Source organism: Megachile rotundata, chromosome 10, assembly GCF_050947335.1.
Source record: "Megachile rotundata isolate GNS110a chromosome 10, iyMegRotu1, whole genome shotgun sequence".
In the NCBI taxonomy this organism is placed as follows: domain Eukaryota; kingdom Metazoa; phylum Arthropoda; class Insecta; order Hymenoptera; family Megachilidae; genus Megachile; species Megachile rotundata.
In genome coordinates this window covers 4,280,640-4,297,167 of record NC_134992.1, presented here as the reverse complement: position 1 = coordinate 4,297,167, position 16,528 = coordinate 4,280,640, and the positions used below count along the sequence as shown (strand labels likewise).

The 16,528-nt window shown below is 29.9% G+C and overlaps 1 protein-coding gene across 2 annotated transcripts in view; it reads right to left on the bottom strand.

The window, feature by feature from the left end:
* Window positions 1-314: 314 nt before the first annotated feature.
* The window catches only part of LOC100877207 (neural cell adhesion molecule 1), a 349,161-nt gene continuing 332,947 nt past the window's right edge, over window positions 315-16,528 (bottom strand). For both annotated transcript variants that reach the window (XM_076536766.1, XM_003703377.3), the window contains 2 exons: window positions 11,868-12,148; window positions 315-2,603 (listed from right to left, as the gene is read on the bottom strand). In XM_076536766.1, the coding sequence (XP_076392881.1) occupies window positions 2,460-2,603; window positions 11,868-12,148 (425 nt within the window). In that variant the 3' untranslated portion in view covers window positions 315-2,459. The remainder of the gene's footprint in view (window positions 2,604-11,867; window positions 12,149-16,528) is intronic.

The window sequence follows — 16,528 nt, the reverse complement described above, 5'->3', positions numbered from 1 at the left end:
AATTTGTAAGATTGAAATTTGGAAATTTAGAAATTTGAAAGGTCAAAAATAGTGAAAATTATATTTGCATTATATTTAGCTATATATTTAGATGAAAAATGTAAATATAATTTTTGAAATTAATAAATTTTCCAAAATTATTAAATTTGGAAACATAAATATTGAAACTCCAAAATAGTTAAATTTAAAAATCAAAATATATAAATTTCTGAAATTATTAAATTCAGAAATTTAAATATAAGCAAATATAAAATTTCCAAAATATTAAATAATATTATACATTCTCAAAAATAAATATATTAAATTTACGAGTTTTTGTATTTGATACCTTTATAGTTTAGTTTCTTGGAAACTTACACATGTAAAAATTTGAAAATTTAATAATATAGAATTTTAAGCTTTTCAAGTTTCTCAATTTCAATATTTAAAAATATGAAAATTAGATTTAAAGATTTAAAAGTTAAAAATTGTATAAATATAAGATTATAGCAATTAAACATTTTTAAATCGAACTGTTTTTGAATGTGAAAATTTAGAAAATGGAGAAATATAGACTTCCAAGCTATAAATACAGACACACTTAGAAACGTAAAAATGTGGAAATATAGAAATATAGAAATATAGAAATATAGAAATTTAGAAATTTAGAAATTTATATGTAGATATAAAGGAATATCAAATTACCAAGTTTTCAAATTTATAAACTTACATATTTTCCAAGCGTTTATTTTTAAATTCCAAATTTTAAAAATACAGAGATAAAAAATTTCCAAACTTGAAGTTTTCATAGTTTCAAATTGAGAAATTGACTGCCCATCAATGCCCGCAAATGTTCGCCATTTGCTAATCGATTTACCGCAACCTCACGGGTGCAATAGTCCATCATTAGATTATACTATACGTTCAACGCAAACAGGAGTTGGGCGTTATTCGAGTTTTTTCGGATAACTACATTAAAATATTCTCTCTATTCACTCAAATAACTCATCACTACTTATTTAAATAATTTATTCAAGTTCACAATTATTTATCTCAACAATTTATTCCAATAACAATTTCTAAATCATTCAAATAACAGCAAAGAAGTCACTCAAATAATAACAGAAATGGTTACTGAAACATTATAATCAAACAATTACATACTATCAATAAATTTACATAAAAGTACCAAATCTTTAAATACAACCAACAACAGAAGTTCATTAAATGAAATATAAACGTTTTTCATCATTTTCATTAAATTTCATTATAAACATCAATACGAAAATAATTACAAAGTACACTTCAAAGAACATATCTAATGTTAAATTCGTTAAATATTTATAACACAAACACAATATGAATCAATGTAACGAATAAATGATCATTCAAGTAAATAAATTTAAGTAACATATTAAATATTATTTTTATCCGAATAAAATTACGCCCAATCCTGTCGCAAACGAACGGAACTCGATTGTTCGTGGTAACATGTTCAATCGTTTCGTGTTTCGCGCTGGGCTAAAATTTTCATAGGACTTTCACCGTGGCGAATGCACTAAGATTTCTTTCACGTTCGAAATGGAAACGCGACGGTCAATGCGATCACGCGATCGTATTCATTCGGCTCACGTGCGACCGAAATTTTGGCTCCTCGTTTGCTACGTTTTTCTCTTCACTTAATAGAGTGGATCAGGGAAAAGGGCAGGACGACAAGTGGGCGAGACTCGTTTCTGTAAAACAGATGAAACGTATTCTCTTTATTTTGTATGCCATCGAGTATTTATCTTACGTGACCGAACAATCCTCCACTCAGACTTAACATGACTTTGTTTTTTATTTCAGCGAATGAAATTCGGATATCGGTGACTATCCACTAGGTCCAGGCAGTGTCGCCTATTTACAATAGATCTTTGTACAAAAACTAATCTCATATAAACAGTAAAATGTACGGTTTTGTGCCGTGAACACGGGAACAAACGCGTAAATATTTTTTATGTATGTATGCGTATGTGTATTCGGTAATTCGACGACTTCGTCAAATTGCACTCATCTTCTGATCGAACGTTTCTGGCTTCTTCCTGTTTCACGTTGGACGCTATTATAAAAATCTCCAGGTAGAAAAAGAATAATTGAACGCGGAATCCCATCACGATTCGTTACGTTACGTCGAGTTACTTATCCTTTCGTTAACTTTGCGAGATAATCCATCATTGTCCCGGCGACGAAAGTCGGATAAATGCAACTTCTCGTTCCCGTTTCACGGCGATGTGGAATTTTTCGTCGGTTTTGTACAACGAACGTTCGCGATGTTTCGTGAAATCGCATGGAAATTTGCACGTCGATTGCAGGAAGACGCAACGTGCGATTCGCGAGAATTCAACTTTTCATTTAAGCCTGAAATGTTGCTGACGGAGAATACGACCAGCTTCAAACGTTCAGGGAGGCGCTCGTGTTCGTCGACGAAGACTTTTCCCAGTTTATATACAACTCTCCTGTATTCGATTCGAACGCGTCACCACTTCCGGTTGATGGAACTTCCCCTGGGCTGATACCGACGAGGGAACTGGCCTCTGTGGCATCGACGACAACCCCTTGCTCGACCTCTGGAGACTGTAATACACCTGGAATCAATCGAACTCGTGCTTCGTTTTCTACCAAATATTGATCTATTATTATCACTATCTTACAAAGCACCATAAGTATTTGAAAATTATTTTGCCTTCAAGTGTGAATAAAAATAATTTTTAAGCAGATTTTTTTAGTAAGAAGAATACACTGTTTAACAATATTTATTATAGAAAAGGTAAAAAATAAATTAGGGCAATAAATTAAATTATGTATTAGTAACATGTTTCTTTTTTTAGATCAAGTTTTTTCTGAAGGTTCTCTATCTTTTGTTTTTGTTATTTAGTTTTAGCGACACATGATGTCACCTCTCGTGATTCTGACTAATGAATTTAGTAAATGTTATTGTATAAAATGAACTCAAAAATTAATTTTATTTCTAATTAAGTTAAAATAAATTATTTTAGATTATTTACCAATGAATTCAATTCGTTTAAGAACTGTTGACGAATCAGATTATTATTTTTTTCATTCAGCAAATTATTAATTAAATCGAAATTAGTGTAATAATAGTTTCAAGTGAACAAAATTAGGTTTGGAAATTTTGAAGATCAGAAATTTAAAAGTTCAAAAATTAAGGAAGTTAGAATTTTAGAAACTCAGGAGTTTGGAAATATAGATATTTAGGAATTTAGAAGTTTTGGGAATTTTGGAAATTTGAGGAATTCGGGGAATTCGGGGAATTTGGAAATTTTAGGAATTTCAGGAATTTTAGAAATTTGTAGAATTTGGGGGATTTGGGGGATTTGGGGGATTCGGGGATTTTTAGGATTTTGGGAGTTTTTGGAATTTAGGAAATTTTAGGAGTTTGGCGAATTTGGAGAATTTGGTGATTTTGAGAAATTTGGGGAATTTTGTGAATTTTGTGAACTTTCTGACTTGTGAGAATTTAGAAATATAGAAATTTAGAAATTCAGGAATTCAAGACTTTAGGAATTGAGAAATTTAGAAATTTAGAAATTTAGAAATCTGGAAATCTAGAAATTTAAAAATCAAGGAACTGAATAATTTGGAATTTTTAGATTATGGAACTGATTCTCAATCACTACCTGCGACTGCACTGTTTTCGAGATCTTCCAAAATATGGACGAACTATTTGTCTTTCAAAAATGAAAGATATTACTTTTGCAAAACCTTAAATGACATTAAATGGTACACTTTCTGCATTTATTACAAGTAAATTCGATATGAATCACGAAAGTTTATTTAGAAGTGAAGCACGTTATAAACATTTATTATTGAATTATTTTCCATCTATAATATAATTAACACCGTATATACATACAAAAATAATTACGAGCGTACAAATTTAATTTATAGTATAATCAGTATTACTATTAATGGATTACTTCTCATCTGCAACGCATTTTATTTACCAAGCGCACAAGAACTTCAACGAATTTTAAATGGGCAGTACTTGATACCAAACTTATTTACGTAACAACCCAATATTTAACGGAACTCTCGTATTTTAGCTACTCGATGAAGTTTAGAGTTTGAATGACCTTTATTATGGAGTGGTCGTTAAAAGTTTGAAAAATTTATTTTTACACAGAATAACGACCCCAAACACACTGGGAAAAATGTATGAAACTCATTAAGAATAAATGCGATGGAATTTCAATTCCGTAAAAAAATTATATTCGTTAAATTGGACAGAAAAATATAAATAAAATTAACAATAACTTTGAAATACGTTTATCAACATTTTTTCTTATAGATTTGCCACAATTTTTTATTACCTCTACTTTTCAACTTTTTATTTTTCTTAATTAGTAATATTAATGCTTTGATTTATGTCAAAAGAATTTACATTTATGTTATCATTTTTTACTATATTACAGATAAAAGAAAAATGTTACATTAATTAAAAATTTCTGAATAAAATGTGAAAATAATATTTCGTAATTAATAATGAAAATATTTGTTTCTATTTACTACCTTTTATTTTATATGCGCAAATTAATTTAATGTATGACTTTACATTGACGCAAAAAACATAGAATATTTTTTTACGAATTTACCTTAATATTGATAAATTTCATAGATACCATTCAAATTATTTATTTTTTCTATAAACAACTTCGTAATAACGGAATAAATAATGATTATACAATTTAAGTATTTCATTGCAAAACAAAGAGACAGCTAACATTGAAACGAGTTTAAGCTTTCACAAAATTGAATTTTGCTTAATGCCTTTGGCGAGATGTTTCGTATTTCGTGAAAAGTTAATTGCTATTTACGAAACCTCTTCCAAAGTAAATGTCTTTTTTTAATTTTGATTAAGGTTTTACATTTCGACCATATTATTGCATTATTACTCGGTAAGTTCAATCCCTCGTTCGCAAATACCACAGAATAGAAAATTTTTAAATTAACTCCAAAAACTTGTTATGTAAACAATACAAAAATTTCACACTATAAGCATGATAACAATTTCTTTATTTAACGAATTTTTTAAATGTGCTTCTGTATTTTTTCTTTCAATTTCTGTTATTTCGAAAGATAATTAACTCGTTTATATTCAACAGTTGCATAACGAACAGTATATTGTTTTAAAATTTTAATGATAATGGAAGTACTGTATTTAAAAATACAATTTTCTATGTGGCAGATATATTCGAAGTACCCAATTTTATTTTTATATTACTAATTATTTTTTATTTTAATAAAGTATTAGGTGAATTTTTTAAGATTCAGTCGCTTTGATGTTCTTTTACATAATTTGTTTATAACATAATTTATAGTATGATCTTCTTTTTGTGTTATAGTATGATTCATTTTATGAATTTCTCCCAGTTCCTATCTATATGTAACATTAAATGCTTGTATTAAATTAAAAATTTCTTTTAGGATATGAAACATTTTATAAGAGATTAAGTAATATTTCAAATAATTATTTCAAAAATTATTAAATTTATAATGTTTAAATTATCCGTATATTTTGCAATTCTCTGGAAAAATATTTCTTACTTTTATACAAATGTAAATTTTACTTCACATATGTAACCTACGTGTATAAACATATTTGTAAAAGTAAAAAATATGTCAGAGTATTATAAAATATACAGACAATCCAAACTTTAAAATATACATGTGTAAATGTACACATATTTTCCCCAATTACACATCAATAAGTGGCACATAACTCTCTAAAATGTTATTAAGAAAGAAAGTAATTGTACACCCACCATCAAAAACGTACAAATGACAGATGCTCTAGAATATTATAATTCAAATAAAAATATACATTTCTTATTTGTAACACAATCATAGAAATTACAGTAACAATAAAGCACTTGTTTCATATTTGCAGTGCACAATATTTCTCCGGTATATTTCTTATTTTTACATACATTTATTCAGTGCACAATATTTCTCCGGTATACTTCTTATTTTTACATACATTTATTCTTCATTTTCGTATTAATAAGTAGCATCAAAATGTATGAAGTAATTACAAACACGTTTGATTAAAAATTATCACATAATAAAAGAATCATTTTAATCAAAAATACAGAAATCACTCTACGAATACTTCCACTGACAAGTAAACCTACCCAAGTGTCACTCTCCGATTTCCATGAAATTTGGATATGTTGTAGTACATGGAAAATTAGGGGACACGTATTTTTTTTTAGCTGCGGTAAAACATACTTAGGGTATGAAACAACCCCCTAAAGTGTGAGAGTAAAATGGAAAAATTGCGATATTTTCGAGATCAGTGAAGCAATTTTGATGATTTTTGGTATGAAAGTATCTTTCGATAGAAGACAAAAATTGGCCTAGGTATGTTGGAAGGGGAGTGAAAATTAGGGGGTGAAATACCCCAATTCTGTATATTATAAACAATATACAATATGTTCTTAACAAGCTTGATTCACCTTACATACCTAACAATGAATGTCAGAAATTGTATTATATTTAGAAAATCGCATGTCACAGATACAGTCTATTTAAGTAGGTTTTCGAGTTTTCGTCCGCCATAAAGGATCCTTTATATTGAATTTTGATTTCAGATTTCCATTCAGTAACCTAAAAAACCGATATATTAAAACGATCGAACAGTTAAGAGATACAGTTTTGCAAGGTGTTTCATGCGTAGTGCCGAACGAAAGCGGTAATTTAGGAGTTACTTACGTCCCAAATATTTATGTAAAAAAAAAAAATACGTGTTCCCTAATTAACTTTCCTCTTGAAGTTTTAATAGATTTTATTTCGATCAGATCAAAACCTATTTTTTTACAGCAAGAAATTGGTCGCTTTGGGGTATTTCACCCCCTAATTTTCACTCCCCTTCCAACATACATAGGCCAATTTTTATCTTCTATCGAAAGATACTTTCATACCAAAAATCATCAAAATTGCTTCACTGATCTCGAAAATATCGCAATTTTTCCATTTTATCCTCACACTTTGGGGGGTTGTTTCATACCCTAAATATGTTTTACCGCAGCTAAAAAAAAATACGTGTCCCCTAATTTTCCATGTACTATAATATATCCAAATTTCATGAAAATCGGAGAGTGACACTTGGGTAGGTTTACTTGTGAGATGAACAAAAAAATGTCGATTTCCAACGCGATTACCAAAATTACGATGACAATAAAGCGAATAGAAATGCAAATTCGTCGATAGTTGTGAAAATTGCAAATTTCGAGTGAAATTAATAATGGAGTAGCGTGGCGAGAGAAGTGCGTCGGCGATAATGAAAATAATCGAAAACCGCGGTAGGTTACGTAATTCTGGAAAAACAAAAACACCGGAACAAAAACATCCAGAGGGAATATCGGGTCAGTTAATGAAGAGGGCGTGAGACGCGGAGGGATAGAATCGGTATTAAAATCATTCAAACACTTAATGGAACGCGACCGGCATCGAAGGGAAACGGAAGCTGAGTTCGAGACGAGTTACTACGCGCATCGGGACTGGCTCTCTCGAATTATCGAGGAAACTTCGACGTAATTAAACTCGCGGAAGCGCAGATAACCTAAGGCTCTGCTAAACCGGAAAAGTTAAAGTGGAAGACTGGCGCATATTAAAGCGAGCGATCCCTCTTCTTGGCTCGTGTCCCGTCCTCGTCGTCTTCGAAACTTCGAATATTTAAAACAACCTTGTCGAGTTAGTCACGAAAGATGGCCGAGGAAGAGAAAGACTGGCGGATCGATTCTACGATTTCCTTCGACGCACACTGACAAAGAGAGTGCGAGATGTTGAGATCGTCGATTTACCTCGAACTTTACATATTCACAGATTTGAATGTTCTGCTTATGGAAATATAACATTATAGAGGCTGACACGAGAGGAACTCCTCAAGTGTTACACTCACACATTTATGAAACTTTGCCACCTTATGGAGAACATTTAACGGAACATTCGTAGACCGCGTTTTCAAGATAGTTAATTGTTTGAAAGATATTGACAATTAGAGGTAATTACTGTTCCAATTTTGAAATACAACATGCTGGTACAATCATTAGCTGTGTTAAGTGATTGATTATAAATTGAAAGGTCTGCGGTTCAAATACCAGTCGTTATTATATAAATATCAAAAAAGAAACTCTGGACGATCGCAACTTCTCGTATTAAAACGACATTTCAGTTTCATAACACGTCAGCGTTGCCCTCTGGAATAAATTCTGCAGCAGCTTTTTTGTTTAACTCCCTAACCTATAATTTTCTCATTCGGAACTAACTATTATTGTCACAATGTCACAACAAATATGGAAAGTTGAAATATTAAATATACTTTGGATTTAGGGATCCTTGATTGTGCAAATTATAATTGGTATTAAACTCCAAGCTTAATCGTGTGGTAAATTTTTATTTGTCATATCTGAACTGTAATGTGTATTTCGAGTGTGATACGATATTGTAAACGAAAGGGTTGAAGTCATTTTTATACGTGTATACATTTTTATAATGTATGCTACAAATATTATTCTATACATAATTCGTTTACAACACTTCACATCGTGTCAGACATTTTAAATGATCCGAAATTGAACATTTGACATGCAACAACAGAATATCCCCAAATAGAGTTGAAACTTGAGAGATCTGTCAATACTAAAGAATGCTTCATTTCCGGTAATATAAATAGCACAAAAGTGCACATTTTGCAACAGAAAAAACGAAAATAATCTTTCTGTTGCACACTGTATGACGTTTTATCGATCGTTCAGTGATTCGCAATTCTACTCATCTCCTTCGTCACTCCTTTCTGGCGAAGTCTACGTAATTGCTATTCATTAATCAAACAGTTTCGATTAAATACACTCTATTAAATTCCACAAAAAAAAGTCAATGAGTTTACGAGGCTAATTGTCGGAATGATTTATGTATTTGCGACAACGATCGACAAACTTTAGTTCCGAAATATCTTATATCTCGATGTATTGATTATGTTGTCGTTCCTGTGCGACGATGTAGGGAGACGATAGAAACGTCATTGACAGGTTAAGTACTGTAGACACCGATATATGGTGTCTCACGAGGTATGTTATGCAAATGCAGAACATTGATTTTGGTGTAAAGGGAAGGTAATTTAATTAAAGTTTGATATAGTTCGAAATTTTTAGAGACTTTTCTATGTTTTTATATTTCTAAATTCTGTATTTAAACATCTTTTTATTTATGTTCAGTAATTTGGAACTTTTATATTTTTAAATTATACTACTTGAAACTTTTTAAATGTATAATTAACAAATTGGTACGTTGTTTAATTATCAAATGACTGAATTTCAAATATTGAGAACTTTTAAATATGAAGATTTAAAAAGCTATAAATTTGTAAACTAGTAACCTAGTAAACTTGTACATTTGTAAGTTTGTAAATTTTTAAATTTTTAAACTGCTAACTTTTCAAATTTCTAAATTTAAAAAATTGGGACTTCTTAATTTCAATCCTCTGGTATTTGAAAATTACTGAATATAAGTACTTCGCAGCCTAAGAACATAGAAATTCGTGCATATAAGAAAATTTCTATATTTGTAAATTTGTAGTCATAAAAATTTCCAAATTCATAATTTTTGAAATGTAAAATATGTTATTCTTATATTTTCAAATTTCAAGCTCTTCGAAAACAGCCTATGTCGAAAGCAAATGAAAATGAAAACGAATGTGACCAAATTGAAAAAATAGTAGAAATTAAGTAAAAATGATGTCTGTGAACCTAAATGTAATAATAGTAAAAAAGAAATGTACTACATAAGAGACTTCTTTGGAGGTGCTGATATGATTAATTATTTTACAGGTATAAATTTTTATTTTTGGAACGAAGTTAAGGAATAAATTCATTTCATCAGTCTTGTAAATATTTTATATCATTGCAAATGGCACACATACATATAGAATACTGAAATAATAAACACAGTACATTATTTATTACACGTGAAATTCGAAACGATTTTTTTACTAAACATTAATCAAATACCTCAGATGGACTTTTGTTGTAGATATGTTCATTAAAATTAAGTTTAATTTAATAGTTGAAAATATATTTGTTTGTCACATTTAACATTAGATTTTATTTGTCAATAAAATTGTTGGTGTAACTATTTTTAAAAATTTAACTTGTTTCCGTTAAAGAAATTATAATCCTGCATTTAATTCTTTCGTCCCGTTTTTGATTTACTATATACGTATACATATATTTTAATGTATCAAGTTGTTGCATGTCAAATAACAAATTTCAACACATATCTAACAAAGTTTGATAACACGAAAATTCACAAGTACTAGTTCTTATACAACCGTATTCCATATTTTAATGATTTTCTTATTAAAATTAATGGTTAACGAATAAATTAAAACCGAAAACCCCAAATTTTTTTTATTAAATTCGTTCTCCGTAAAGTACATCAATATTCAATAACCATTTTTGTGCTTAAAAATATGAACAAGTGTTAGAAGCATGCATTAAAAATGTGACAAATTCTCTCCAGTTTATTGAGCAATTAACAATCCACCAGCAATTAATATTCTCCACGTAAAATGAAATTCCGATATAAACGTGATATAAAATAAAGACACATTAATTATTATATTATTCGATATAATTACTTTCATTAAACAATTAAAACGAATAACTGAAAATTGCAGTGTATCTGCATTGTCTTTGTTTCCGTTTATTTAATTCGAAATCCAAAAATCAAGTTCCTTTGATTTTATCGTTTTGTTCAAAGAACACAGACCTTTTTAATCGATAATTTTTAATATATAACTAATTAAACGATCATACTGGCAGCCGCTTTAGAGAATGGCTTTTTCAATAAAAATAATTTATAAAACGGTGAACCCTGCTACAGAATTTTTGCAGTACTATGTGGTCTTAAATTGTACAAAAATTAGTTAACCATAGTTCTTTAAATATCTATTTTGTAGTTGATGTTTTGACAAAAACGATGATGCAGTTATGATCGAAATGTAAAACTGTCAAGACTTTTTTCTTAGAGATCAAAAGTGATACTTTGTTGCCTAATATTTGTTATCAGTATATAGTTTTTAATGTGAGCTCCATTAATTAGTAATTCATTTGTTCGAGCAACGCGAAAATATCCAGTAATATTAGAAAAAGAAACTTTCAGGGTGAGTTAATAAAAATTGCTATCCTTATTTTCGATAACAATGATGGGCAAAATATGTACAGATCTTAAAGTTTCATGCTTCCCAATTTAGAAACAACAATTTATCATCAGAATTTATCATCAAAACCTTTATTTTCAATACAAAAGACCAGTATATGAAAAATGAAATCATATTCACATTTAATAGTAGATAAAATGAAACCAAATATACAAATACTAGTTACTGTTAAGCAAACAAAAGCATCAAATTAAATTAAATCATTTCAAATAATTAAATTAAAAACTGTACATGATCATTCATCTTTTGTGTACAGTTATTCTCGGTTAGGGACCTTTACTTCGCTATACTAAAACATTTACTATTTCAAGTAAACAGCAAAAACTTGAATTTCTGATGGAATTACGAAAGAGTAGAGAACTTCAAAAGATATTCAAGATAGTATTTACTGACTTACTGACAGTACTCAATTACGAAAAAAAATATAAAACCACTGATTTAGAAGATATTTAAAATGATTTACCATTACAATTCCGAAAAGAGAACCACCAGTTCTAATATTGATAACAGCAATATGATATTATGGTACTAATAGTAGGTTAATAAACAACCTAATTTGTGGTAGTTAAACAATTAAAGTCGATTTATAGGAAGAAAGAGTATAACTTACGTTCTGGTTATTACGCTGATTGTAAGCATCCATTGCCATCTGCTTGAAGTCCGCCATGGTAGGTGGGTTGTTATAAGTGTTCGTCTGAGAAACGTGGTTCTGTGGATAACTTATGGTCGGGGTTGGTAGGCAATCCGTCAACATCGGATCTGGTGGAAGATCTAAACCGTGTTGTACGATCGGCCTTTTCTCCGGTGAAATCGCCTCGTCCATGACTCGATCCTTCTTTCTTCGTTGCGGGGGTGTCTTGTATATCGGGGTGTACGTTAGGGGTCTTCTCTCTGCGAATAGATTCAACGAAGCCATGCAAACTTCCATATCCACTAAGCAGATTACTCGATTAAATCTAGAGAATAGCGGGCTCTTTACGAGAACAATAGTTCCCCCTCCTGTTCCTAGGCAATACTGTTTTAATTCAAACTCACTGGATTTGTGAAAAAGTATTACTATGTCAGCAACTGAATGGAAAATTTGTCTATAAAGGAAGATAAATTTTTGAATATTTACTAGTAGTATGCATACAAATTTACGAATAGTTATAATGACATTTTTATCTATATTAGAGCTGTTCTTTTTGAAAGTGTCACTGAAAAAAATAGTTACTGATAATTTTAATTAAATATAGATTTTTTGTTCATATTAAACTAGTGGTTAAGGTACTGATATACTGTATATTCATAAATTAGTCAAACGGTGTCTAATAAAATATATGAATAGAATCTTTATATTAATATCGAACAATGATGACAGAATATTAGAATTAATACCAATGACACTCACCCTGAACATTTGTAATTTTGAAATAATATTTCTGTTGATTTTATTCATTTAATTTTCGATCTCAAGCGTTGAACACAAATAACGATTTGTATGTGTCAGTGTGCTGTTTAAATTTAAACAGCGGCTACAATCAATTGATAATTCAACAATAATTAGAATGGGTATACAAATGCTCAGTGAGATGTTCCATAAGGTAACAATGTTTCATGAATTAGTGTAATACTCGCTTTCTCCTCGTAAATACTGTATTATTATTTTGAATGCGGATATTATGTCAGCTTGTCAGCAATAATATATTATTATCAGCTTGTCTATAAAAGCTATTGTATATTAAATAAAGTTTAACGTAATTTTTGACAGGAATATTTGAAACATTGGAATAGAAAAATTTTAATTAAAGAGTAATACCTAGGCATACAATGTGCTCGTGACAAACGGATAATTACTTTTATGAGGTATGAAGTAAGGAATATAATACGAGCAACAAAAAATTGCTTTATCTCCTTCATTCTATACGACTCTTTCTCGATTTATATTCCGTGTCAAAGCTTTCAATCTATACTGTATCCACGTTCGTTCACATTAATGCTGAGATAATAACGCAGAAGTTTAATGAACACGCGTTGATCACTGTTCATTGTGGATAAAGGCATCGCGTTTCCGATCTATTAATGTGTACTGAAGCGTATAAATTTAACCTGACAATGCATTTCGAAATTCACTGCTAGGCGACGTGGAAATATCACCGATGGAAAAAGAATAATGAAGCTTTTGCTATTAATATCCGCAGGAATTTAAATGAAGATAGATAACGGTATAGCATTGCATCGTTCAGTAACTATTTCCTTTCCATCAACGTTTTTATATCAAGATCGACTCACTCAAGCATTTTGAAGTTCAATTTTGCAAGTAATTGCAAGGAATTTTTCATATTTGGAAAGTAAAGACATGTGTGAGTTGCTTAAATGTCCACTAACTTTGCTATTAACAACTCGGTATTATTGAGTGACTGGTATTTTTATTCGGATATGAAATAATTCAAGAACTAAGTAATCTAGTTATGTATTTCAGTATTCTGAGATCCTTCTTAAATTAAACGATACAATTAATGATTAACCAAATAATAAATGTGTTAAAATGAATGGAAAGAGCAATTGCAAAGAATGGAGGAGAGACAAAATGGAATTTAATTATTATTTAATTTTTATGCGAATCTTGTGATAGATATCGGATACTTGTGTGCAATTTAGGCGTACTTTGAATTAGGATGACTTTGGGGAGAACAAACTTTTATTATTTGCTCTGTGGGATTAAGTTTTCAAAATCTTTAATTACAAGTTTTACAAACTCAAAAATTCTGATATATTCATACACGTATACTTTTAAATTTCCGAAGTTCTAAAGATTCAGATTTCAAAATTACGATATTCACAAATATACTAATTTTCAGATATTGATTACAAATTTTTTATTGATGGCGTTCCTATATTCTCTAATTTCCAAATTTGTTAACTTTCGAACTCACAAATTCATATATTATTGAATTATTAAATTGCGGAAGTTGTAAATCTCTAAATTTCTGAATCTCTAGACTCGGGAACCTATAAACTTTTGAACCTCTAAACTTCTGAATCACCAAACTTTTGAATCTCGAAACTTATGTATCTCTAAACTCGTGAATCACTAAACTTCTGAATCACTAAACTTTTGAATCTTGAAACTTATGTATCTCTAAACTCGTGAATCTCTAAACTTCTGAATTATTTAACTTCTGAACCTCTAAACTCTTGAATCTCTCAACTCATGAATCTCTAAACTTTTGAATCTCTAAACTGTTGGTAGGGTAGACAAATAACTCTATACACACTTGTACTCTCATTAACGCATAATATATATTGACTACATAGTGATCGCATGCACGAGTCGCAATTGAATGGACGAGCTCGGAAATTGGCGGCGCGACGTCCTGTAGAAACACAAAAAAAGATCGGCCTGGATTGCCAACTTTTGCAATATTTTTTGCATTATTTCACCACTGGAAATACTACATTACCAACATAAACTTCTGAATTCCTAAATCCCTACATTTGTAATGCTCTAAATTCCTAACCCCAAAATTTTTAAATCTCTTTTGTAAATCTCTAACTTTTTCAATATCTAAATTTCGATATCTCTAACTTTCTAAATTTCTAAATTTCTAAATTTCTAAATTTCTAAATTTCTAAATTTCTAAATTTCTAAATTTCTAAATTTCTAAATTTCTAAATTTTTAAATATTCAAATCTTTCAAATCTAAATCTTCAAATTTTACATTTCCGAAATCATTATACCTTCAAATTTTACATTCTCCAAATTATTAGGTCGTCAAATTTTAGAATTTTCAAACTTGCAATTTCTTTAATTCCTAAATTTCCTGTTCACATTTGTATACTTCCAAATTATCGAATCACCAAATTTTCAAAATTCCAAGCATCATACTATTCAAATTTCTTAAAAACAAAGTCGTATATGAAAAAGCATTACTTTTTCTATTTATTTTACCTGTAGAATGACAACTCAGTCATATTGACAACTATTTTTGGAACAGTCTGCATACGACATCTCCACAAACCAAAACCTATATAATCTCGTTTGAAACTACAGTCCCTAGTCATCTAATTAAGAGCACGTACGAAAATTTCCTTTTTATGGCTATAATATTATGACATATGTAGAAAATCGTTTTAGATCATGCAAAGTTATTACTACATACGTTAATAACGATATACAGGGTGTCCCGCAATTACTATAAGAACCGAAAAGGGGTGGTAGGTGGGGCGATTCTGAACAGCTTTTTCCTTTGCCAAAATATCAGTTGAAGCTCTCATTGGTTCAGTGTTTTTTGCTAATAACTTGAAAATGATGCCTTAACGAATATTTTGGCAAAGGAAAAACTGTGGATGATGAACGATCAACGGTCGTGCAAGCGTTTATGTTAGGCTCCAGTATCGGTAGCGCATGAGGCAAAATTTAGTGAATGCCATAGAAAATGTCTGGAACCTACTCAAAAGATTAGTTTACAACTCTCTAAGCACATTATCTGAGTTAAAATGAATTACAGACATTTGGGAAATAACGAAGATGAAAATATGATTAATGTATACAGAGCGTACTGGATACCAGCTGTGACCAAAGCAAAGGGTGGAAATACAAAATGTTAACATGTGTTAATTATGTTATGTATAATTGTAGTGTGTCATGTTAGTAGCTAATAAATTATATCATAACAAATTAAACAGGTCTGTTAATTTTACAGAAAATGTGTAAAATGCTAAAAATAGTGGTCTTAATTAGATAGCCAGGGAACATATATTACAAAGTTATTGCAAAACTTACTTTACTTTCACAAATTCTATAAGTATTATACTTTAATAAACGCCAGTGTACATATAAAACTACAATTGTAAATCTTTAAAACGATATGTCCCAATTTTAATCCACAAAACAAAGAAACAAAACAAGTATAGAACAATTCAAGGAACAAAACATGTATAAAATTGCACTGTTGCAAAGCACGTACACATATAAATCGCGTGTAATCGGCCGGCAAATGTTCCATTTACATGAATCGTAACCATCGATCGGGTCAAAGAGGTGTAATTAAACAACCAGTGAAGTCATAAATAACTAAAGGAAAGGATTAAAATATCGCAAGCCGATATTCAAGCAGCTCTGCCCAGTAAAACAATGAATAGTAATTATATACGAAAGCTATGCGCAATGTACGTACTCATTATACCTTATATTCTTGCTTGAAAGTTTAAAAAAGATTACCATTTTGACAACTTTTAATTAATTTGTTAATGAATGATTTATGTAAAGTAGTATAAAAATTATTTATA